General features: G+C 41.0%; 1 protein-coding gene across 8 annotated transcripts in view; it reads right to left on the bottom strand.

Annotated features, from left to right (window-relative positions):
* MEIS2 (Meis homeobox 2) overlaps positions 1 to 27,224 on the bottom strand; it is a 205,901-nt gene that overhangs the window by 118,678 nt on the left and 59,999 nt on the right. For all 8 annotated transcript variants that reach the window (XM_066343986.1, XM_066343990.1, XM_066343989.1 and 5 more), the window contains one exon: positions 21,556 to 21,701. In XM_066343986.1, coding sequence (XP_066200083.1) covers positions 21,556 to 21,701 — 146 coding nt within the window. The remainder of the gene's footprint in view (positions 1 to 21,555; positions 21,702 to 27,224) is intronic.

Raw genomic sequence — 27,224 nt, 5'->3', positions numbered from 1 at the left:
TGAGTTCAGAGCTTTGGTAATGGAATGAAAGTAACAGGAACTACCACTCCTTAAAACAATTTATATGTTAAGAGCAAACCTGTATTACCATTTTACAGATGAGGAAACTGAAGCTAAGAGAAATTAAATGACCTGTCATTTGACCTGGCTAAAACTGGGTTGCTTACCAAACTAAGTGGCACAGAGATTCCTGACTTACTCTTCTTTCCAGTATAAACATGTTGCCTTACCGTATACCTGTAACTTTGTACGTGGGTATACAAAATCTCCATTTAGTGAAGACTTTAGGGAGGAGAATATAGGGAAGAACCGAGGGGAAAGCAAGTTTCCCAGAGGCTTTAATGCAATGCAAAACCCCTGAAGTCTTTGCATGGTGGTGGCAGAAAGCTGCCAGTAGCAGAACACCAGGAAGCCTGCTTGAGGGTGCCTTGGGTTCCTGCTTCAAAAATTACTGTGATCTGTTTCAAAGAACCTTTAAGACCACACTGCTTTGATATATGCTAGGGTAGACCCAGTTACAAGAGACAAAACCACAAGGTCTTTATCTGCACTTCAAAGTCAGCCAAAAAAAATGGAAGTGTAGGTAATCTCCAAAAACTGCCAACCTAATTCTCAAATCCTAAACACTTCCAATCTGAAGTGTGAATTCAGCTCGGTATCTGAGGAAAGAGGAGGAGGTCATGTTGTGGGTGGGGCTGTGTTTGACATAATACCAAGACCATTTGGCTACAAATGGGAAAACCAGTGCTCTCCAAAAGAGGGAAAACAAAAGAGTGATGACTCAGTGCAAAGGTTGGCCTGAAGGATGAAGGAGTACTTTCAAGTACATCTAACAATGGGAGCCGAAAAGCTACATATATTGTTTTGGTGCCTTCCATCATTATCCTGCACCTAATGCATTTCCACTTGAACTCTGTTCTGGGGTTTTTGTTATTTAGACCTAAGAGATTTCAGTGGCTGATGACGGCCCTCAGCAGATTTCCAGAACTATCCAGTGGCAAGCCCTCTAAAGTTTGGCAACATGAAACCCAGCTCTAGAGCCCAGTATCCCTCAATGATTGGCCCCAACTGTCACTCAGTAACACTCAATGATATACAGGAAAGGGCCATCGCAGGCACTCGTTGCTCATCGCCTTCGGGATGGGGAATAGATCTAGGCCTGCTCAGGTCTCAGGTCTAAGGGTTTTGCTTCCTTATCAGTATCACGGATTTTAACTACAGACCTTAACAGATTGGGATAAAAGGAAACAACTACTCTAACATTCTAGTTCTTTTTAAACATGAAAGTACCTAATTCAAAAACTTTAAGAAAACATTTCTTTTTCTTTTCAAGAATGAGAATTTCACTTGCATTGTGGTCCAACATATTACTAGAGCACATGTCTACACTCAACTGCGTAACCTGTCAACATTCAGCGGAATGCTATGCTACGTATGAGGTAATGTCAGCTTCCTAACACCAAAAGAAAATCCACACATCATGGGGCTACCCAGATGAAATAACTCGCAGCCCCAGAGGGCACAGACTTCTGCTTTATGTAAATCAGAGCCTGTCATGGCATGCATGATTCACTGCTCAGGGTGTACTCTCCTGTGACGAATGAGTCTCCCTTAATTTGGCAGTGATTATGCGGGTTGCTGGCCCTCTAAACCCCTTTGAACTTGTAATTGATGCTGGTTTAAATAATGAACATTAAGGGGAGCTGGATTTATAAAACTGGATAATTACATTTTTTTTCTTTTCCCCCCTTTGTTTTGATGCAAGAATAGATTCACACACACACGCACACACACACACCCTCTTCTAAAGCCACTGATCACTGGATCATACCAGGCTGTGATCGAAATAAACTGCAGTCTTGCTCACAGGTTGGTCAGGGAGGGCAGGTCTGAGGTGGGGGAAGTGGAGGGGAGAGCAGGAAAGGAGCATCTGTGAGCCCTGCAAGAGGGGGATCAGAAAGGCCAGGATGCTATAGGAAAGGAGGGGCTTTGCACTCATGAATATTCATAGCTAGTCACATCTGTAGCAGCTTGCTTTCTACCTTTCCCCTCTGTGCACTGCTACATAAAACACCAGTGCAAACAAAAGGACGGGATATTGCAGCTTCATCAAGCTCCAGATTTGCTTATGGCAATGAACTTTCCTTCTCTATGCTTTTTAAATTTTACATTTGGATTTAAAAAATTTAAACTATATAGCAGGAGATATGTGTATATATACCCTTTTCCTCCATCAGGAAAGAAGAGCACCCCAGCCCCAGAGTCATGAGTTGGGAGAAATCATTCACAGGACGCGTGGATGACTCGAAGCCAGTCCTTTCTCCCCTCTTTTCCTAACCAGGATCAAATCCCTCAGTATCTTCTGATGCAGCAGAAGTCAATTTGGTCTTTTATTTTGAGAAAAATGAAATGCTAATAACAGGGAACAGAAACCTAAGTTAGCCAAGTCAGCTAGCTACTACCCTCGTCCCTAAAACAACAAAGAACGAATGATAAATTTAGCAGCCTCATGTTCAGTTTTCAAACAAGGCCGCTGAGATTTATAGCTTCCCTGCTCCCATGGAGAACTGAGCAGCTCACAGAAAGCTATCTGTTTTTGATTTCACTCTGTTTTCTTCAGTTTTTGTTCTTTTTTCTATTTGCAGGGCTTTTTTTAACTCTACATTTTCTTTTTCCTGGTGTGAGTCGAATATCAAAGGCCAGTGTTGTTGGTGAGCCTCCAGCTTGCAAACGCCACTCAATGGGATGTTATTAGAACCTACGTCACAACATGGCAGACAGTAATTAATAGCAACTGATCAACGGTAGCAACTTCTCAAAAAAAAGAAAGAAAAAAAGAAAAGAAAAATGCTCCTGCAGCAGCAACTGCAAAGGGGGTCAGTGAAGTAAAAATAAGAAATGTCTGCAAGAATCCAGGGCCCAAAAATTTTCTTGGAAAGTACAGTACACTAAGATTATGTTTGACAGAAAGAAAAAAGAAATTCCTACTATTATGCATACATAATAGAAACTTTTACCTTCAACTAAGTCACTTATACTTAAAACAACTACACATTAATTTAAAATGAAGTATGTGTACAACTTTGGAGTCATTTTATTGATGTAATGGTGTCCCCCGAAATAACTAGCAGATGTATTTCTACCCCCTCAATGAAACACCGAAACAAATTGCAGAATTGTCAAAATTTTATCATGAAGCACACACTCTATAAAAAGGCTGATTTTAAGTGAATTGTAAATTTGCTTCAGTGCACAATATTTTTCTAAAATTATAACCGGAAAGTAGTCTCTGTTTAATTTTTTTAGCATATCCTTTTACAAAACACATCTGCTGTGAAGTGTTTCTAATTTGTGCTAGCTGCTTTTTAACAAACACACGGTTGTCACTACACCATCTAATATTATTGGGGCAAAAAGAAGTGTATTCTCCTTCATTCTCATCATCCTAAAACTTTTCAGCTGTTCTCAGTGAAACAAACCAATAGAAAATAATACGATAATCTTAACTCCAGATGCAAGTGACATACCGGAGATTAAAGAAATGAGGAAAGATGGAAATGCAATCAAACTAACCAATCAAAGAGAATGTGGTACAAGAGCTGAAGATGGCTGAAATTGGGGGGAAAAAACAAACACATACAGAAAGCTTGCCGGATTTTTGTCTGTTTATGAGGAAGATAATCAGTTGACTAAAAGAGAAAAACTTCACGAAGCACAGTATGTCATAAAGTTGGCTAACCACTCTTAGGTTTACAGAGTGAAATGGAGATTACCTAGTTACAGTCCATGTCCTCTTTTTATTCCCCATTTATTTCCATTCCACACCCCTCTTATTCGTTTGTGGTCGGCTCCCTCAGGGGAAATCGCTCACCTTCCACAGTATTTAATGCAGACAATATGGTACATCCTTTTGCTCACACATTATCTCCTTTCTGCATCCTGACCACTTAGGGAGGAGGCATTGTTACTATCCCCGTCTCACAAAGGAAGAAACTGAAGCTGTTAAAAGGTTAACTATCTCGACCATGGCGACTCAGCCAATAAGAGACTTTGAAGACTTTTTTCCAGGTTTCCAACCACTCAGTGATCACTATTTTCTTCATATCCGAAATAAAAAATCCACACACAAAATACCTTGCCATGGTAACCTTCACAGAATCACAGAAAGCAACACAAAACAATTATTGCATCCAGTCTGTGTCTAAATGATGCAAGAAATGTTTTTTTCACTTCTTCACAGCATAGTACCTTGTAAATGTATTTTAGAATAAGGGAAAATAAAACTATCTAACCAATCAGATGCACATCACCTCGTTAGTATTTTAGATTTATTATATATATTATAAAATTTCAATCTAGTAGGCTTATAATCTAAATTTTTCAAAGTAGTATTGTGTTTGCAGAAAACAAACAGTAATTATATGTGTAAAAATTCTTCATTAATATAATTGAGTTATGAGAATAAAATTACACTTGTGTAGACTAATTTTTAGTCTGAATATAAAATACAATAAATTGTACCACTAGAATTTAGATTTCTTAAAATACCCAAGAATCCAAGCAGGCTTTTCATCCATCCATTCAGTAAATCTATCCGAAAGATTCCTTTATAATATACCAGTACAACAGAAGAAATTTATGTCATCAAGATGGAAAGATGATTATAAGTTGTTTTATCTACCTCTCCTAATGGCTGAGGGTAAGACGTATGTAATACAGAATTTCAAGTGATTCTCTGCTTCTTTCCTTAAAAACAGGCCAGCGAATGGGAAAGGCAATCTGGAGCGCCGTGGCCCAATCTCTAGTAGTCAAGCAGACTCTGGGGAAGACCATCCCAAACATCACCCAGAAGGCCTGGTCAGACGCTGAGGGTCCCACATCACATTAACCACAACTTCAAGCCATGAAACTAAGCCTAGATCAACCAATGTTACAATTCATGTCATGAAGTGAGGGCACAGAGAGAAAGGAAAGACTAATCATTGACTACCAACTCGTTCAAGGCGCTGAGACAGGCTGGTTTACATATTCTATTTTGTCTGATCCCCTTCCCACTCCGACAATCCTGCCCATTTTACAGATGAAGACCTAAGAGATGTTAAATAACTTGCCCAAAGAAACAGCACTAAAAAGTGGCCTCCAGTGACTCAAACCAAAGTCCTGCACACAAGTCTTGTATGTTTACTAAGACACTCTACTGCCCTACCTCACCTCTGTACGCAGTAGAGGTGTCAGGACTCAAGGTCACAGGGCAGTGTCAAAACTTTAATATCTTTACAGCCATTCAGTCCACTGCCCCCTTCTCACTCATCTTGCCCAAAGCTGTGTCAATGAAATATGCACTGCATCTACCGTATGCAAATGATGATTTCAAAGGAATATTTGGGAGTAGTATTTTGTACAGAGACATCATAATGGCAGGTGTTTAGTCAAATTGTACAGCATCCAGGAACTTAAAGTAAAGGACCCGGTGGGAACAAAGGGAGCACCTCAAGGAGAAAACAGCATCTCAGGTTTGTGCATGTGCATGGGGCACCACTGAAGGTCAGGAGGCTGTGGAGCGAGTGAGGAGACAGCTGCACGTGGTGAAGGGCGGGGCCAGCTACACGGGCCCGTCCTAGGGGCTGCCAGTTCATTCCAATTGCTCACAGCACGGATCTCAGATATAAACCAAACAGAAGTGACAAAACCCAAAACCACAGGAACAAACACTGGCTTTCAAGTGCTGTGGGAACAGAGACATTTGTTTAAGTAACCACTGTTTTAAAATTGCATACATAGTAACACCAAAATAAACAGCTTGCGATGCTGTTTATTTTAAGATACACAATAGTAATGTAAAGTGTGGTGTGCCCCAGATCCGGGGAGCTTGAACATAATTTACAGTTGTAGAGAGCCCTAGGAGGACTCAACTACACGACAGGACTGTCTGCTTCCTGATTAGATAACAGTGAAGGTCAGAACGCATTGCTTTTTTGTGCGGCAGAGAGCAAACAAGCCACCACAAAGCCCCTGTTCCTCCTGTTCACTGTGAATTATGAATTGAGTCCTGTGGAGAGCAGGGTTTGCCAAGTCTCCTCTACAAAGCGTGTATTAATCATAGGTCTCGAGGAAGGGTCAGGAGCGCTGCCCGAAAAACTGGGGAAGGAGCCTGTCTGCCAACCTCAGTTCCCCCCGTCCTTCTCCTCACTGATCCACCCCTGAAGAAAGAAGAGAAAAACAAAAACCTTGAAAATACACAAGCTGGTTGGGGTGCTAAAACATATGTAGAACTGAACTCTAAGGAAAAACAGCTAGATCAAACAAACCTTAAGCATGATCAAAATAAGAACTCAATTTGTGGTTTATTTTAGCCAACTGAGTAATCATCCCCAATGACGTCTTTCCCTCCTCCATCCAGGTGCATTAGGGAGCTGTTTTCAAAATCTTTATTTAGGTTTTTCTAAGTTGCTCTTTGACAGTATCCTGGAGAGCTTTATTAGCGAAGGCCCGCAATCCTAAGGGCATTACTTCCGATGTTCTGGCCTTTTGCTCTGTCTCACCACATCCTAAGTTAACTTGATGCTTTGCCCTCATCCTCACCTGCCGTGTCATAGAATAAAAATTACTTTGATATTTTCTACAAGCTTAAAGTCCATAGCCTCAATTTTATGGAAGTTGATTTTGTCTTAAATATTATTTCCCTAAAAATTCTCTGCCATGGACTGACCTGTCTCCCAGTAAAATTCCTATTTGAAGCCTACCCACTGTTGTGACCATATTTGAAGACAGAGCTTTTAGGAGACGAAGTTATAAGAGAGGGGTCCTAATCTCACAGGATTAGTGGCTTTATAAAATAGAAGAGGGAGAGAGAGAGCTCTCGCTCCACACACACATGCAGAAAGGTCATGTAAGGACACAGTAAGAAGGCAACCATCTGCAGCCCAGGGAGACAGCTCTCTCCAGACACCATGCGGCCAGCATCTTGATCTTGGACTTTCCAGCCTTCAGAACTGTGAGCAAATTAATTTCTGTTGTCTGAGCCTCCCAGCATGTGGTACTTGTTATTGTAGTCTGAACTGACTAATACACTCTCTCATTGAAGTCACCCAATTTCTCCTCCTTACCAATCCCTCCGGAATCAGAGAAGAGAGGCCAGATTTCTCTCTTCCTTTTTCTCTTAGTCCTTGCTCTCAGCTCCTGACCTAAGACTTTCTACCCATTTTCCTTAAGGAGGCCACAGCATTGCTGTCAATCTTCTCCTGCACTGTTGCCAGAAGAATGTTAACCTAGACATCTCTACTTTCCTCAATAGCTCCTGTACACGCCAAAACATTCTTCTCCACCCCATTGCTTGCCTCAACTTTCGAAGGCTTCCTTATATATGACATAGAGGTTTCCAATATCTTGCCCCACTTAATTCCAGTGCCATCCATTTCTACTTCACTAGCTCTGGATTTCATCAAGCAGAGCTGCTATATCTCCAAGGCCACAGACCTGAAAGTGTCCCTTCCCACTGCTCTGTTCTCCCTTTTTGTCTTTGTCTGCTTTTGCCGCCCCTCACGGGCTCCCTGGGTTCCCAGGGCACCACACACTTTATAAGCCTTCCTACTCAGCATGGTTCTTTATTAAAATCAAGTTTATTGTCTTGTATTATAAATACAGCACAGATCTTATAGAAAATTTAGAACATATGGATAGTATAAAGAAAGTAAAAAGTCACCCAGATTTCACTACCCAAAGATGATCACTTTGAACATTTTCATTTGTTCTTCTATGCATATATCCATTTATATTTATTTTTAAAAAACAGAAACTATATTGTACATACTGCCTTATCTATTTTATTTCACCTGGTAATATACTGAGAGTTTTTTTTCTCATATTTTAAAACATTTTTGAGGATATAATCTTCAGTGATTACACAGTAATCCATAATATTCCACTATGATTCTCTGTCATTGAATATATAGGTGGTTTTTAATATTTGATTGAAATGAATAATTATACACCATTTTTCACAATTTTTATGCATTTTTATTATTTATGATACACTCCTAGAAACTGAAATAATAAATCAAAAGTTAAGAACTTAATTAATTAGTAATTTGTATTATAAGCTTAAATTCCAGAAAGATTAAGTTAATTTTTATTGTCATTATTAAAGCAGCTATTTCCTTCTACTTTGGACATTGTTAAAAATATTCTTTTTTTAGTTTTTCTTAATTTTATAGAAAAAATGTTTTGTTGATAATTTTTTTATTGATTTGGTTACTTATTATCTTGAACATTTTTCACTTATCTTAGCCAAAACGCCTAGAAGCGATATCTTGAACATTTTCCAAATGCCCATTGGCCATTTGTATTTCTTCTTTTGTGAATGAACCTATTCATCTGTGCTTTTTAAATTTTTTTAAATTTTTATTTATTTATTCATTTTAGAGAAGAGAGGCAGATAGAGAGAGAGAAGGGGAGGAGCAGGGAGCATCAACTCCCATATGTGTCTTGACCAGGCAAGCCCAGGGTTTTGAACTGGTGACCTCAGCGTTCCAGGTCGACACTTCATCTACTGCACCACCACAGATCAGGCTGTGCTTTTTTATTTACTGAACTTTTTCTTTATTGATATGTACATTTCATTATTAAGGACACTAATCCTCTGCTTGTTATGAGTTACACATCTTTTTACCACTTTCCTGTTTACTTTTATTTTATGGTTTCTTGACATTCAAAAGACCTCTCTTTTATTTTTAATTAAATCTACCACTATTTTTCCTTATAACTCCTTTGCTTTTATGCTCTGAAGGAATTTTACTAAATAAAAGAAAGAGAAATAGTTACATCTATGTACTTCAAAGAACTCTTCAATATGGAATGCATTTTAACAGAGAGTACTGACTATTTTTTTTTCAAACATAGTTTAAACCATTAACCAAAAAACATTGATTGGCTTATTCCTTTTTCCTCAGTTGACTTGAAGTGATGACTATAAAATTAATATATTTCTTCATATATTAGGATTCTTTTGTGTTCTTATTTTGTCCACAGGATCATCCTGCTTATTGTGTAGCCACTTTGTAGCTCTATAATCTACTTTGGTAATACTCAGTGCAAGGTCTCCCTCATTGTCTTTTCAACAATACCTTGACTTTCCTTGTTTCATTATTCAGATGAACTGCACAATCATTTTTCAGTCACCATCCAAGGAAGGACTAGCTCGTTGGAATTTTGACGCAGCAGTCAGCCATTTCAAGAATTCTCTAACTAAAACTCTGCCTCTCACCCAAGTTGTCAATCCCAGGCTTAGGTTTTTTCCTTTGTCTGCGTCTGGCCCGCGTGCTCCTGGGTCCCCAAGCTCAGGCTGGGGGTGGAGAGCGCCCGTTCCCACTTGGCCCACCTTCACCCAAGGCTGCCTGGCCTGCCTGCTTCACTCTGTCACACTCTGCACTATCCCCATTCATCCAGTGAGAGAAGCTCTCTTCTGAATTCCCTCGACTTTCTCCCCACTCTTTACAAAATGTGCCTTTCGCCTGACCAGGCGGTGGCGCAATGGATAGAGCATCGGACTGTGATGCAGAGGACCCAGGTTCGAGACCCCGAGGTCACCAGCTTGAGTGCGGGCTCATCTGGTTTGAGCAAAAAGCCCACCAGCTTGAACCCAAGGTCACTGGCTCCAGCAAGGGGTTACTTGGTCTGCTGAAGGCCCACGGTCAAGGCACATATGAGAAAGCAATCAATGAACAACTAAGGTGTTGCAATGAAAAATGCACAATGAAAAACTAATGATTGATGCTTCTCATCTCTCTTCATCCTGTCTGTCCCTGTCTATCCTTCTCTCTGACTCACTCTCTGTCTCTGTAAAAAATAAATAAAAAAATTAATTAAAATGTGCCTTTCTATGAGCTTTGACCCCCATCGTCACTGGCCTCTTCTTGAACCTTGCATTATCTATTGTCATTCTCTCCACTCACCCCTCCTCCCACCACCGCCTCACACCTACACGGCAGTCTCTCTCCTGGATCCCTCCCCACTTATGCAACACCTGACTCACTTCATACACCTCTGCTAATAAACCCAGCCACTCCCACACAGTCCTCTGTTCTGCTTTTGTTCCCTTCTAACTTTTCCTGTTCAACTCCTCAGTCTATAGAATTCAAAGGTAGGCCATGACCTCCACATGCCAAATCCAAAGGCTCATTTTTAATTATCATTGTCCTTGATCTTTCTACAGAATCAACTTCCTCCACTTCGAAACTCCTCTCCCTTCACCTGATCAGATTATACCTGGACTAGTTCGATTCATCTCTGCTTCATTACTTTTACTCTTCTTCCCATTAAATGGAGTCCTTAAAAAGATTCTAACCCACTCTCTCTGCACGCTTACTTACCATCATCTAACGTCAGTCATGGTTTCAGTCATTACTTCTATAAAGAGCACCCCCAACTCTCAAACAATAGTGTCATCATGTCTAACTTTCACAAAAGTTCCCCACCCAGATATCCACCTGGTTTGTGTGTCCAAACCTAGGGCCTCAATATAGTTTTTCAAGCTTTCTCCATTATTCTCCCATATGTATACTGTGCTCCAGCCAAAGAGGATTCTGTCTTAAAAGCTGTAGTGGTAGCCCTCATTAACATCCAGACAGAAACCATCTTCTGGGGGGGAAAATAATCCTACAAGTCTCTTGCTTCAGTGAGATAATTCCGAGCCCACCTTCTTTAGAGTGGGCCTGGAGGCTGCCACTGAGAGATGGAAAAGTGCTCTTCCTCACCAATATGGCCGGAGGAAAAATGGCAGGCTCCTGAACCAGTTACCTCAGGGTCAAGAGTTTATGGACAAAGAACAAAGATGTCCCAATCCCCAAGGAGCTTGGTCTATAGCTGTAATAATACAAGTGGGAATAAGTTTATTGTAAGGTTAGTTTGCTTTCCTCCAGTTCTTTCTCTGAAGCTTTCTCTTAAGTTCATAAAATCTCTAAAACTCCTTTGATTCACGATTCCCTAAAACTGTGCCGCACTCTGAACGGCCCACAGGCTCTCCTGCCCTTCCCTTGTACGTACCGCGCCAACTGTAGAATTTAACTTTCATGCCAAGTAGACTTAGGTCAAAGGAAACAAGAACAATATTTTTCTTTGAAGAATGTTTTACCCATATCCAAGTCCAGACTTCATGGAGCTAAGACACGAAATTATTTTAGCTGATTATATGAAAGCACTAATAAATATCATTTTATATTTGCATAGTATTCTGCCCTTTTTGAAGGGTTATTTCTCATCTCAGCTAACCTCAAAGCAACTAGGTGAGCGAACCAGCACTCAGAAAATTAAATGACTTCCTCAAGATAACTCAGAGCAAAAGGCTGCACTGCCACCAGAATCCTGGTTAAGTAACTTCAAATCAGTCCTAGCTCTGCTGCCTCTGCTGTGTGTACATAGTCTTATAAACAGTAGGAATTCCTTTCTCCCTGCCCTGGAATATTTGTATGTTTTTTAAAGCACAAAGAACTAGCAGGTTGTCCTGACTATCTAAAGAAAAGAGGAACACCGACTCTTTCTTGAATTACAAACATTTCTATCATCTACTTCACTCAGGCCCAACCATAACTTCAGGAAAATTTAAGCAGTCCTTTAGTATGTTTAACGGATTGCATACACATTTTTACGGGGGGGGGGGGGGGGGAGAAGCATGGGGCCATCGGGGACAGCCACCGACAAGGAAGTACAAGCAAGTAGAACCAAAGGGAACTACATCACACTTCTCTTTAAACTTGCTTTGCAAAAATAAATAAATAAAGAACTTTCAAACGGCTTTGAAAGGATTCTCAGGCTGACAACAGACGTCATATGAAAAACAGATGCCTTTCCACATGGTCATATTTGATTATCACTTACGTGGTTCACCAGCAAACACAAAAGCTTCAGGATTAAACAGTAAGAGGGGTCTTCCTCGAAGTACCCTCAAGTAATCAGTGGGAGAGCCACACAGGCTTAAATTGATATTTTCTTAGAAATTAACACAAAAACTGACCTGAGCCTATGACTGACTAATAATGACCCCGCGCCCTCTTTTCAGTTCACCGTGAGGCAGGGTGTTAACCAAGTATGACAACTGATGAGCAACATGCAGGTGGAACCTATAACTTTTCACTGTGGGGACAAAAACAAGGCTGCCTTTATAAGGAGTTCCAAAATGCCAGCAAACCTCCGGGAAGTAATCTAGCATTCAATTCTTCTAGTGATAAAAGCCTTTTTCTTTTTGAAAGATTAGTGCTGCACCACCCCCACTACATTTGGGTGTTTTCTGTCAGCTTATGACAGTCACATCATGTGTCTATGGTAAGAACTGAGCCATTGGACAACTGTGGTATGACCAGAGTCATGGGGCTATCCCTTTCTAAATGACCAGTTATAAAATTGCCAGGTATTTCCAAGTGAAAATTAATTCCGAAATATTTGTGAATATGGGGGAATGGGACAAGAAGCAACTATATCTAGATAGTTATATTATGATGTGACAACTGAGGTATTAAAATTAAGAGTGGCAGCAAGATTTGGTACTAGGATTAACCAGGGTGGATCTTCATTATCTGACTGTATTAAAAGCAAATCAGATATCAGTGAACTGAACTGGGGGACAGGATGGTTGGAAGAAGTCTGATTAGTGGCTCATGTTAATTTACTATGATGTTCAGAATAACTAGATAGTAATATTCTCTTTATTTCTTGTCATTTCAGAACCCCGCAATAATAATCTCTTGAGTTGTAAGTTTTATTTTTGTGGACAATCAAATTCAGATTCAACAAATATTCATGTTATCTATAATAACCCAGAGGCAAAACTATAGTTTAAGAAAAATTATATTGTGACTTGACAACTTATCCACTATTAGATAAAAACAACTTAAATTAGTTCTGGCAGATTTGGGACTTGGCAGTTTAAAATATGAATAGTAAATGTAGAAGCCTGAAAATGGCATTACTATTATGTTTTAAGAGGATAATACACCTTTAAAGGGTGCCAGTGATTACTTTGCATACTGTAAACAACAGCTGCCAATCAATTTAGAAAGCAGTATGCAGCACATAAATGTAATAAGGCAAATTTCATTCAACCAATCTAATGTTTTCTACCAAAGTCACTATTTCTTAACAGCAGCAGTGGGGCTGGACATCATCTTCACACTTCATAATCTGTTCCAAATTGCAAAACCAGATCACAGCACAGAGAAGGCAGGGCATTTCCAGGAGTCCTCTGAAATCTGTGCAGTAACAGTCTCTAAAATCGAAATTAATCCTGAATGTTAAGGTCACTTTATGACCTCATTGGGCACCAAAGCCAAGGGACATGGAGTGTTCTCATAACCTGCTCCAGTTGTCCTTTAATTCCTGATAATTCCACCTCCCCACAGAATACACTTGCAAACTATGGTCATGTGGAATGAAGAAATGGAAATTTTCTCTATGATCTGAATGAATATTCAGGGGTTTCACTAAACAGCCTTTAATGGCACTTTATTCTTAGAGTGTTTAAATAGCTGAATATTCAGATACACACATGCCTTCTATTTTCTTTTATTCAAGGGTCCTCAATTCTCCACCTTCTTGAATTCTTTAATGTATTTTTAATCAATTATACTTAGAATAATATTTTATAAAATTGAGTGCTAAACTTTGAGCTAATAATTATTTTCGTTTCTTTTTTATGGTAATTTAATAAGCATTTTATTCTTCAGTCTTCTCACTCACTTATTTTTAAAACGTGTCTGTCAGCTAGGAGCTCATAATGTGGGACGTAATTTTTTCAGTCTAACTCAGCTGAACTTCTTTTTAAATAGGATTGGCTGATGTACTCTTGAAATGTCTTGACCAGATGTTTTTGCATTGAGGGGACCACACATCTCATCACCCCCATGAAAGGCCACCGCCACCACCACTGTACTGGAGACTTTACCTCGAAGTCATTCAGAATATGGACAAAGGCTGCCAATCCCAAACACATCACAATCCCAAACACATCAGTCTTTCACATGCAGAATCCCTCATAACCCAATTCTAAACACCAAATTGGGACCACAAGTAAAAGGCTCTGACACAGCAGGATGCATTTTTTTTTTCTCAAGAGAGACAAAGTAAATTTAGTTGCAATTTTCTTTCTTCTAGATGGGTTTCTAGGATTCAATACAGCATTAAATTTTTGGCCTGTCTCTTTAATTTGAGAAATTGTAAAAACGACGACAGATGGCACATGGAATTGACTTATGTCCTCTATTCTTTACTGAAGAAGGGAGTGCCCAGAAACTTTGATAAAGGCAGAAGCTACAGTATCAGTTCGCTATTAAAATTATCCAGTGGCTCTCCAGAGCCAGAATCAGAACATTCAAGCTTTCTTTTTACAATATTGTTTAAAACCACCCAACACTGTTATAGGTTGCCTCTGGTGATCACAGCCCCGACATTCAGTCCCCTCCTGTCCCAATAAGAACATGATGGATGTGCCATTAGCTCTGAACCTCGGCAACCTCTGAAATTACCACTCTTCTCTCCCCAATCTCTCACCCCACCCCTCAAAATCATTATGAAATAGGAAGAACACTCAAGCTTACAGTTAATTGGAAACATTGCGAGAGAAGAGGAATGCTTAGGACAGCATGTCCACAGGAAAATAAATTACCCAGCATTGTTATTTAATGCACTGTGACATCATTTCCTGAAATTAAACAGAGATGACACCAATTCAGAAGATCTCTAGTGTAAGGTTCCATTCAAATAATTCACAGATGTTTTCTCCTGGCAAGCAGAAAAACAATGCAAAGGCTAAGGCGAGGGTGGCCTCACTCTGCTGCTCACTCGCTCGCTTGTGGGAAACTCTCTGCTGGTGTTTTTCAGCTGAGTGTTCTGCATATGCGTTTCCCTGTAAGGATTCCTCAGTCCTAAAGCCGCACTTGTATTCAGTGCACATCTGTATCTCTAAATGTGAGAAGGGCCATCTCTCACTCTGAAGTAAGGGCAACATTTTTTATTTGGTATTAATTTGGCCTAAAGCAATTAGTATTAAGTAGACCCAATCTCAGAATCATGGAGGCACCCATTTCCAAGTAGAAGTAACTAATATCCATGAGAAGCTAATTCAATTAACCTTATTCAAGGCCCTTCAAAAAGATGTTTAATGATAGAAATGAGCACAGTGTCTCCATGGACATGCTTGTGGAAATGGACAAGAGGAGAAATCAGGGTAGAGATGAACGGGGCAGGCAGCGTTCTCCCCGCCTTGGTGATTTCGGGAGGTACTCGAGGCCATGAGCAGTGGAAACCCGAGCACACAGCCCAGAGACCAAAACACTCGACCTTTGTGCAGCGCATTACAGATCACAGATGGACTGCATCATCTGAGCCACATGGCTGAGTAGGACACATTTCCTATTTCCATTTTTCAAGCAAGAAAAGAGATGCAGAGGTTGAGTAGTTTACCCCCAGATTACAGAACTCAAACCCTAGCCTGCTAATTTCAGGTTCAGCAGCCCCCTTTTAAAACACCATACTGTGCTGTCTCCCAGAGGACGTAGACTTCAGCACTCCGAGGAAGCTACGACTCTAGATTCTGTCCACATATTGGAGCCTTTCTGGAGGAAGGGAGTGTTCTCTACAAAAAGCAGGTCCTAGCTAAAAGCATTCTGGATTATTCTGTAACCAGGTTCTACTTTCCCTCCCACTCTTTCCCAAGGGGCTTGTGAGGATGCTCTGGCTAACCACTGCCGCAGGACTCTCAGATGCTCTCCCTAGCATCACGGAGCAACCCTCGGCTGTTTGTGTGGGTCTAGAAGGCGGAGTTGAGACTGTTCTCTCCTGCTGGGGGGCATCTGGGGTTTGTTTGGCAAACCTGCTCTGCCCGCCTCACACACTCCCAGGAAAGTAAGTGGTAACATCGGTTGGCCAGTTTCATTGGTCAAAGCTTCCTGCTAGTTATTCAACTAGATTGAAATAAGAATTATTGTTACTTTACATTACGTACTTATGATATAAGAGCCAGGCATGGAGCTAAATGCTTTATATTATCTCATTTAATCCAATCTCTGAGGTTGGTTTTAGAACTGTCCTCATTCTATGGGTATAAAGTGAGGGTTAGAGAGAGTACCTGCACAGGATCAAAACTATGCTGTGTTCTAGGTCCCAGGTCCTGTACTCTTAACTGTCACACTGTGTCACCTGGTTTAAGGAAAAAAGCCATCTGAATCTACACAAGATGAAGAGAACTAGTTAAAAGGCCATAGTCTAAGTCAGTCTCTCTCTTGTCCCCTATGTGTGTCTGTACACAGACACATTGCTATAAAAAGTTTGAGAACACATTGGAGAAGTGATATGTTTCTCTACTGTCACATGGAGCTTTGCTTACTCATATCTTGACTGTGTTGTCTCTGCAGGACAATATACTTTAAAACACATTTTTATTGCCAGAGACCTTTACAAAATCCCATAAAGCAAACTCTAATAGACCAGGAGCAAAATGGATGACCACCTGAGAGGCAGTGTCACCCCTCTCCCTCACCACCAGAGATACGGGGAGGGGACAAAGCATTTTGCCATGAACAAAGGGCAGACTTTTTAGATCCTGCAGTTCCAAGAAGGCTGTGTGACACTATCTTGCTTTAAAGTAAATTTGCTTCTCACTCTGTGCACAAATCTCTGCAAGAAACCCCACATCCCCTAAGTGTGAGCTTTATCCCTGTGTTTCCAAATAAGAAAACCTTTAGCCGGACCTGGTATGAGCAAGTGGTGTCTTTGTGTGTGAGCACTTCCTGTTTTCATTCCAGCATCAAGTATATTCTTTGCGGCACAACGAGAGGAGCTCTTGAAGGTGGCAAGTGGAGGTGCCTGAGAGCCTAATTGAGCACACTGAGGGCTTCTTGCCACGGAGTTTTTCATGGTTATGAATAAACCGTTAGTCTGGGTATGATTTCTTGCTGTTTCTTTCTTTAACTATCTTTGAAGTAAAATAAAAAACAGTTGTAATGGCAGGCTTAGTTTTATGATATCATAATCTCCATGTGTTAGTGAAAGGAATATACTTCCCTAGGATTTCCCGAAGAAATATATTTTTTTTTTTTTTGCCATTGGTTGCTATCCAGCAAAAACACATACATTTTCAACAGATTCTTTCTTCTATCTTCACTAAATTTCTTAGCCTGACAGTCAGGCGCAGCCATCAACCAATAGAATAGGAGGTAATTGAATAGATACTATTTTAAATAGTTGGAGTTTCTAAATATATATATTTCAGATTATTGTGAGTTTTTTAAAGGGGATCTTTAAAGGGTATTTTGGAATCTGTTGTTAGAAACTAGAAACTACTTAGCCTCAGATTAAGCAAATTCAAAGTGCTTAATTCTGAATATAAAAATTCCTCAATTCATCAGATAGGTTTTTTTACAATGCCACTTTGGATTCAGTTTAAATGTTTTTCTCAATATAATCAATTAGCTGTGAGTATATTACCTTTTCCTCTAAAATTGGTGGTGCACAGGAATTTGAAAGATTGTTTGAACTGTTACAGTTGTAGTTAAACTTGCTCTTCTAAGAAAACCGAAGGTTAATGATTTTTGTCATATTGAGACTGAGACTTAACAATTGCTACAGTTGGTCTTTGTTGAGGTGGGCTTCTTTTTTCTCCAGGCCTTTTGAGGTATTCAGAATAGGTGACAATAGCTTGCAGTTGAGAACATATGTAGAGAAACCCCTGTGGCTTATTGGGAAAAGTTGTTCCATGCTGGTTGGGTGTTTGGAAAAAAAAAATACAACCCGAGTTCTTTTATGTACTGCTAGTTAATGAATGCATGAATGTCAAAATGGGCCAACGGCCCATTCAGGGGGCAAAGCCTTAGCAGCCCACTTCTTTAAGAACACATCCTGAGATGCAAAATACATTTGCTTAACAAATTAAAATAATGAGATAATTCAATTAGCTTCTTTTTTAAAAAAAGAAAGAGAAAGGGGTACATCGGGGATTATTGTAATACAAGAACAGGTCATACCGCACAAAAGGGAACAAACCAGTTTGAAATAATGTTAAAGAGACTAATAATGGAGGAATGCGCATTGAATCATGCACTTGTAAAGAAATTTACATGAATAATAATTTAGACTACATCTATTTTCAGTGAGCTAGAGCCAACATTTCACTTAGAAAGATGAAATTAATTCAAAGACAGAAAAATATAGTGGGGCATCTCTCTTTCCAAGGACTTCCTTAATGCCTGCCGGTGCACGTAAGAAAAGAAGTCTCAATTAACATGTCACTAGTTAGGGGTCTCTATTCTTGGTTTCTGAGCTTAGAATTATAGCCGAGTAAATCTTCCAGCTCATTAAAGATTGGGAAGTAAAAGTTTTATAGGACCATCCTCATCAAAGTTATGGAGCCTCTTCTCTGCAGTTGGGGTGAAGTCTGGATGATCAGAAAAAAATTGTTTTCAAAGGGGAGGCCATGGAAAATTTCCTTCAGATGTAAGGGAGGTGCAGGAAAGGCATGGGAGGGAGCAGAGAGAAAGACTGGGAGGCAAAGCCGTAGAAGAAAATAATGAAAGGGCCATGTTGTGAAAGAAGGTCATGGGGAGAAGAGAAAATAAAGCACTTAGTGGAAAGCAAAAAAAAAAAAAAAAACATGAAGGGGGGCGAAAACGAAAGGATGACCAGAGGCTGGGACAGAGCCCTGCCCCGACCACATGCTCCTAAGCAGAACCAATACCTGCGAGCGTGGGAAAGGAGCCGGCAACATGCCAGGTACCTCTCCTTTGTAAAGTGGGGAAATGGCAGGTCCAGAGAACGTCAGGGACTTCACTGAGGCTTGGCCAGTGCACAGAACACCTAAACCTGAAATGCCAGCTGGACCATATCATCTTGTGTATATATTTCTATCGCAGCCCTTTCAAAAGTATGTTTTATTCAATAATGTGCCTGTCTCCCACACTAGAACGTAATTTCTTACATATATTTGATTAAATGATATCACAATGTTATAAACCAATATAATTTAAAAGAAAAATAAATGCTATTTTCCTGGATGCCTGGCTCTGGCTATTTGGTCTCCTCTCCCCACTCCAAAGGCAAGAATTTATTTAAAATTTCCAGCTAGGCAGAGAATTCTGCACAAAGCCTTGTATATGTTTAACTAGATGAAAGCACTCGTGTTGTGGGGATAAGTCTTCCAGTTGGTTAGTAACACCTTGCGCATCAGAGCCATAACAAGGACCCAGGAGTCACTGGCCACCCACAATCCTTCACCGGTGGCCACAGTGCACGGTGAGTTCCTTCCAGGACAGGGGCAGGACAAGTCAGGAGAGCCAGCAAGGGCTTTGGACAGTTTCATGGAAAATTCAAAATACACGTGGTAAAGGACAAAGTTTGCTTGAAGAGAAAGGTGCACAGAGTCTTCTCTGGAAAGGTTGGAGGAGCAGGAAACTTTAAAAACAGGGAAAAGCACATTGCTTCTCCATACCCTCATCCCCTTCGACTGTGAGTGTGTGATGGCAGGGGTTGTGAGATTTATACACAACTCTTGAAGGTGATAATGATTTTAACAGTCATCCTATAGTGGTAAAAAAGCATAGATTTGAGAAAAAGGAAAGCTTGGTTCCTGGTCATAGCTTGCTTGACCTTGAGCTAATAATCACTTCCCTTTCTGGGTCTCAGTCTTCTCATTTGTAAACAGAGCAGCTGAATTCTCTAAGATGCTACTATTCTGTGGCACAGGGTTTGATAACTGGCAGAGATGTTTGCTGGGAACGCAATTGTTGAAGGTTTTATTTTTGGCCAAGAAAGGCTGTGTGTGCAGGAAGACGGAGGGAGGAAACGGAACAGGTGAGCTCGTGGGAGAGAGCAGCTTGCCAGCCTTCCATGGGCCCCTGCCCTCCCTCTCTTAGTTGCTACTCTAACCAAACAAACCTCCAGCTGAAAATGAGAAACCCTTCCTCTCACACTCACTCGACTTCCAAATTAAAAACATTTTACAGGTTAGTAAATCTCCAGCTGAGGTGATGTAGCAAAGAACAGCTGTGAAGTAATTTTGATAATGATGAGAATAATAACCACATGGCAAGGTTCAGGGCTTTGCTGTTGCAGCTTCAGTGCTCCTGAATAGATAAAAGTGATTAAATACTCCTGATTATCCCTGACCAATATGTAATGGATTTACAGCCCTTTCAATTAGTCAGTATTTGCTTAGGACTCATTATTTTGTCTTTGGTTAAGTAATCAGCCCAGAGACCGCATGTTCTGTCTAATTCCTCTGAGCCGAGTCAGTGCAGGGCCCTGACCTTTGAAATGGCCAGAGCTGCAGGCAAGAATAACCACGGCCCGACAGCCTCGTTGGTTCTCCCAGCTAATCCTGACACCACGGGCTAGATCGATACACCTTAGTTTGCTACTAATGTCCTTACATCAAAATGGCCGATTTAGGAACATGAATCTATCACTTTGCCCTTCCCACCACCACTCTGCCCTTTGCCCTTTGTAGCCCTGCTAGCTGAGCAGATCAGTAGCCACCACCATAAATAAAAGTAGAACCTAGTCCTGGACCCGTGACACTGTAACCAATGTCATTCAGCATGGCAACACCCAAGTTGGATAATCAAAGACCTTCAGCTTTCAATATGCTCCTCTATTTTTAAGCATTAACCTAACTAGAATGGCCTGAAAACAATATTATAGCAAGAAACAGCCTCTGGAATCTTTACCATTTTTCCAGAATTTCTAAACGAACAGTAAAATATAAGAGAGCCTAGTTCCTCTGTAAAAAAAATACATTGTCATTTTTTTTGGTCATGAGAGTCTTAGAATCAACAGTATCTACAGACACATAAAACTGATGGCAAACAGGAGGATGAGGATAAATTGTAATTTAAACAATGTTGCATACGTTGGTCTTTTCCCAGAAGTAAAGAGGGTTAGCTTCTAAGATAATGGACCTTGAACAGGAAAAAAGAATCTTTAATCTCCACCTTATGAACAAAGGCATTATGGCACCTATAATCTTCTATGTATTAGCCACATAAACACGTGACATGTTTGCAAGCTGCTTTAGCCATCGCAGAGGCACTGGATGCCGTCAGCTTGGATATACTGTTGTGGCTAGGTGCCTTCTTTGCCTCTTGGAGGAGATGGCTTTTTTTTTTTTTTTTTTTTTTGGAGGAGATGGCTTTTGTTGAGTGTGATTGGCAATGATGATGGATTCACGAGCTAGCTCCTTACAGCTATTGCCCTTGGTTGTGACTGTATCATTTAAAGTAGCTCTCAGACCTTTTAGCACAAATAACAAATGGATTCATATATACTGTTTAGGATCCTAGACCATTTTAAACAAGGTCCATTCCTAGCCTATTAAAACAAACAAACAAAAAAATCTGCTCCTTTCTGAAGGATGCTCTATGATGGTGAGAGTTGACAAAATCTTAACTGTCCTGCTAGTCATTAGATTTGAAGAAAGAGAAAATTGGCACCTTCATTTGAAAAATCAGAACGAGCCCACGTAACTTGCTGGGAAAAGGCAAAACAGCAAAACTTGTATTTTTCTCTTTGATCTTGACTTACTGTGAGATGCTGGAAGAGCCATGCTCTCATGATATTTGTTGCTACTTTGGGGAAAATGCCTCTTTTCTTCTGGCGTTTTTTGTCCTTGTCTGGATCATCATCGTCACCTGTGCCAGGTGAAGCTACACTGTTGTCTAAACCATCCCCTAGTAGAAAGAAATGAAAGTGCGTTAGAAAAAACATAGAATGGGGGTCAACAACAATGTGCAGCTAACGATTAGCTCAGTTCAGCTTGTGGAAAGATATCTATTAAGCAGGGTATATTCTCTTTCATTAAAGTATAATTGGAGACACAAATATGTAAAAGACAAAATTAAACCAGGCCTCTTCAAATGTTAATTTTGTGTGTCTCACACTCACCCATATCATTAATTCAATTATAATTGTGTGCTTGACACAGTGCAGTAGCTCTCTGTCAATTATGGAATCCAATGTGGGAAAACCGCCATCAGAAAACCCATTCGGAGGAAATGCATCCCCATGCCCATAGTGAACACATACTGTAGGGTAATCAAGTTAAATGTTCTGTAGTCTCTATATTCGAGGCTGCCTGCATAGGTGACAGTAACTGTGTCACTGTTCATTGCACATAACACACTGCCTGCTCAGCCCCTCCTAGCACTGTCACCCCCTAAGCACACACATCTGCACACTCCTCGGATGACCCTGCACTCAGCATTTGCATGACATGAAAACTTTTAGCTCTCTGCAACACTGATCATTATCATTAAAAAAAAAAAAAAAGGATACACATCAAGGTAGGGTGCTCACTTAATCAGAAGTTTCTATCAACATCTCTCTTTTCTGTGCTTTTCTCTGGCATCAATTGTGCATTAGCAAAAATCATTTACTTTTAACAGTCATAGTTATTTTTTCTTGCCCTCCGGCAAAAATGCCTTGAAAGCCTGCCTGGAGGGCATCTAAATTATGTATCTGAAAAACTCTTCTGGCAAGGCATTGCAGGACCCCTACTTTCTTAAAATTCATACGAGCACGTCTTCCTGTTTTTGGGAAGGCATCAATCAAGAGCAGCAATATATGCCATATCCCTACATTAATATTTGAACTAATAACTTTAAAAAAAGGAAAGAAACAAGATCCGACTTGTGGCATAATCAAATGCAAAATAAATGAAGAATACGGGGACAGCACTGGGGCTTTATAGATGGCTGTGTTTTCCTTGCACATCATTAGCCTGGAGCCACACGAAAGAGGAAAACAGAGAAGTGGAGAGTTTATGCTCCCCGCTGGTGTTTAAGAAGCCAGGGTCCTGGAAGGACATCTGGGAATTGCGCTGAGATGGGGGTTTTTGTAATTTAAGAATAGACATTCATTAGCAGTAAATGCCATAAATCCCATGCTAAGTAAAAACCTTGTCCAAGAAAGCCTAAAACAATAAACTCTGTGCTCAGAGTAGCCTGAGCTAGCTGCTCGCCAGCTTCCCGGGGAATGCTGCAGACCCACCGGCTCACTCCCGGACCGGCTCCCTCCTCGTGGATTGGGCCACCCCACCGCATCCTGCCCACTGAGCCCCCCGCCTTCCAGCTTCAGGGTCTGCTCGGTGGGCTTCCCTGTACCTGTTCTTTCCCTCTTTCCCGAAAAAACCCCCTCAACCTTCTTTGACCAGAGAAGCAGAAAAGCCACAGCAAAGAGCTGGCAGATTAATTTTATTGACATTTCCATTTTCACTGCAATGCGATACCCTCCATCACATGGAAGAGATGACCCTCACTATTTACAGACTGACAGGCCACTTCATTACAACCACCCTGCCCCAAGGCAAAGAGCTCCCCTCCATCTGCCCAAACACTAGAGCATGACCCCGAAGTTGCTGTTCTCTTTTTCTTTGCCGTCTGTTATGATTAAAAAAGAAAAAAAAAAAGAGTGAATCAAAGGACCCCAAATAGTCAAAGAACTAATCAGAGTGCTAAGAAACAAAAGGCATTTGACTTCTGAGTACTGGATACGTGGATATATGCAGTCTCCACTTCATCTATCTATGCTACCTGCACCCCCATGCACACCAAGGGGGCGCTTGCACAAGGACACACACACACACACAAGCTCGAGCAGGGACACGCACACACGCTTTCCACCATGCCAAGGAACTGCTGCAAGGCAAATTCTCACCCACACTAATGGTTTCTGACTGCTCCTTGGCAACCCCAGCATTTTAACCTGGGTGGATGTGCTCTCCAAAATACAGACACTGGAGCGATCTCGTCAGCTGTTCATGTGACACAGATGGAGAGTGGCTATTAGGAGCTAGGCAGTGGGCCTTGGGGATCTGAGGTGCTGTTCTGTAGCCTGAGGCGATTTTGAAAAGCAGTACCCGGAGATGAGGAAAAAAAATTCACACTGCAAGTGCAAGTTTGAAGTCAGTCAGTCTGTCTACCTACTATGGATAAAGATATCTTTGTCTCTTAATGTAAAGTCTATGTGGGCTATCTGGATGTACATTTCAGATAATGTATGTATGGAATGGCTCTTCCTTCAATGTCTTCCAAATATAAAAACACATGCTGTAAACAATGCCTGTGTGTATATGTTTCTTTCTAAGCACATATGGTTTCTGTGTATATGTTTAAGCTAAAATTGTCAGGATTTTGTTAAGATCTCATTTAGCTTTTTCTGATAGATTTTTGAATATACTTGTGTTCAAAGGTTAATGGCTTAATTGAAGGAAGTTCAACGAGAAAAGGCATTTGCCTTTTTAACCCAATCAATGACCTTAAAAATTAGAGACAGCATTTCCACAGCGCCTTTGCTTTTGCTTAAAAGCAAAGAGGGCTGGTAACACCTTCAAACTATATGATTCACACTATATTTAGCTCAAGGAAAAGATATAGCTAGATTGAGCATCCTTTGACAACTGACTTAAACTGGAGAAGACAGGAGCATTACATAAATTTTAATATAAAGCAGTCCATTTTATATAAATGTTGTAAAATATTTGAATTGGGATCCAGTGTAGCAAATAATTATAAAGAAAAACGTGCCTATTTTTATAATAACTAGATACTAGACATTAAATTTTCAAATTAATATTAGTGTTTATATCTCTATAAAGAGAGGAGTTTTCCACTCCAAATGCAAAATAAATAAATACCATTGCCTTTTTCTTCAATGTGTTTTTGAACCAACTCCAGCATGGAGGACTAACAGCATAAAGAAAAAATATTCAAAAGGCAACCGTGTGATCTACAACCTAAAAGGCAATTGTGAGGATGATGCTAGAGTCAGTAACTCTGAAAGTGGATATTGTTTTCTTGTTTTCAGGCTGTGTGTGTGTGTGTGTGTGTGTGTGTGTGTGTGTGTGTGTGTAAGATAGCAGGCAATCCTTGGCACCTATGCCAAATGAGTTTCCATGCTGAAAAGGATGTGTAGAAGTGCCCAGATGCATGTGCCAAGGGAGGTATGGGAAATAACAGTGTACATCATGGTATCTGAAGTTAGGATTCAAAAGTGTGGAATCCTGGAAGGTAGAAACTGTTTCTTATCTTTTTATCCTGAGAGCATAGCTCTATGTCTGACCGAGAGCAGATACGCAGTGATTGTTGGGTGAGTGAATGACCAAATTTACCAATAAGCTTAGTCAAGGGCCCGCCCCTCTTTTTGATAATCCCATACTGGGTCAAGTACACTCACTATAGTACCCAAGGGGTTGGGTGGGCTAGTTGCCTTGGCCACTTCTAAACCTGCCAAGAATGTGCTTCTTAGAGGAGGTCAGTGCCATGTGAGGGGCTGAACCACAGGCCACTCCACCAGCATTGCCACCTCTGATGATGAAAAACAAAATAAAGAATTACTGGGCATACTTCTCTTAAAAGGTTGCTAATCCTTTGACCAAAGGGCACAGTCTAAGTCTGGGCAAAGATAGTCAAAATAGCCTTGTATTTACTGGAACACCCGGTGTGAAACCATGGAAAGAAATACTCAAGGCCTGTGGACGGATAACTTTGAAGTGGATTAAATCATCAGGGCAGATTGTTAAAAACACAGGGCTCCGGGTTCATCCCAGACATACTGAATCAAAATAGCCCAGGATAGAGACAAGGAATTTGTATTTTCAACAAGTTCCTTGGCTTTTCCGACACCATCAGCCTAGCACTAATGCCTATATTTATTTATTTTTCTTAGTGGTTTTGAAAGCCACTAAACTAGATGACCTCCTAATCAGAAATAGAATACAACCTTGGGACCAGGTAGATTGTTAAAACTCTTATTTTACTCCCATGAATCTGGTTAGTGGTCATGGTGAGCACCTACAATCTGGCCAGGGCCTTATTCATTGTAGGAAAGCCACAGTGTTCTCCATCACATGGATTGTCCAATGTAATGAAGCCCCATCCTAATCTTCTGGTGGTGAACATTAAACAGGAAGAAAGAAGCTATGGAATACTGAATCTCAGAATATAAATCACTGGTGAAAAAATGGTGAGAAATGTAAATTCTTGGCCCTATCTCAGACCTACTAAATCTGAAACTCCAGGAGTGGGGCCTACCAATCTGCCACGAAGCAGTCCAGGTGACTCTGATGCCCACTCACGTTTGAGAAGCTCTGCTGTAGAGCACAGAGGAGAGATCCCCTTAGCCTGCTACCCTGGCTGGTTGTCTTCGAGGCCTGACTCAAATCTCTGGGTTCTCCTCTCTGGCTGGACTTATACCCATGCTCTGGAGGAAGTCACACAACCTTTCCATAGCTGAGCACACTATGCTCAGAGCAGGGTATGCATGTGAAGGCAAAATCCATATCTGTTGCCATGTAACCAGTGAGTCAAGAAGAGATATATGCATATTATGAGAGGTTCCTGAGATGATTCTAAAGCAGAATTTCCCAATCCATAAAATTCTTGGTCGTAAAAAGCTACTCAAGCAAAAGGATGCCACTTCCTCTCATTGGCATATTGTCTTATTCCACTTAGCCAAAAATCTGTCTACATTTGAGACATCAATTGCTGGGCCTGGGGTAAAGCAAGGAAACAGTGATGATGTGCAATGATGCATGCAGTACCACTGGGATGTGACCTTCTTGGCCTATCAGTAATGTAATGGAGCAACCAAGAGGATCCCAGTCCATCTTCTTCCACTACTTCCCTTCCTGTCTCCATCCCCAAGCAAACACACAAACAAAACTCCTAGCCCTGGCCGGTTGGCTCAGCGGTAGAGCATCGGCCTAGCGTGCGGAGGACCCGGGTTCGATTCCCGGCCAGGGCACACAGGAGAAGCGCCCATTTGCTTCTCCACCCCTCCGCCGCACTTTACTCTCTGTCTCTCTCTTCCCCTCCCGCAGCCAAGGCTCCATTGGAGCAAAGATGGCCCGGGCGCTGAGGATGGCTCTGTGGCCTCTGCCTCAGGCGCTAGAGTGGCTCTGGTCGCAACATGGCGACGCCCAGGATGGGCAGAGCATCGCCCCCTGGTGGGCAGAGCGTCGCCCCTGGTGGGCGTGCCGGGTGGATCCCAGTCGGGCGCATGCGGGAGTCTGTCTGACTGTCTCTACCTGTTTCCAAGCTTCAGAAAAATGAAAAAAGAAAAAAAAAAAAAAAAAACAAAAAAACTCCTAGACACTTAGCACTGAAGAAACTGAGGCCAGGAAGTTAAATCCTTGCCCAAGACTCACTCCACGGTTAAGGAGAAGCTGGAGTCCAGGGGACTTTATTCAAGTTCAG

Source organism: Saccopteryx leptura, chromosome 6, assembly GCF_036850995.1.
Source record: "Saccopteryx leptura isolate mSacLep1 chromosome 6, mSacLep1_pri_phased_curated, whole genome shotgun sequence".
In the NCBI taxonomy this organism is placed as follows: Eukaryota; Metazoa; Chordata; class Mammalia; order Chiroptera; family Emballonuridae; genus Saccopteryx; species Saccopteryx leptura.
This window is presented reverse-complemented; position numbering and strand designations above follow the sequence as displayed.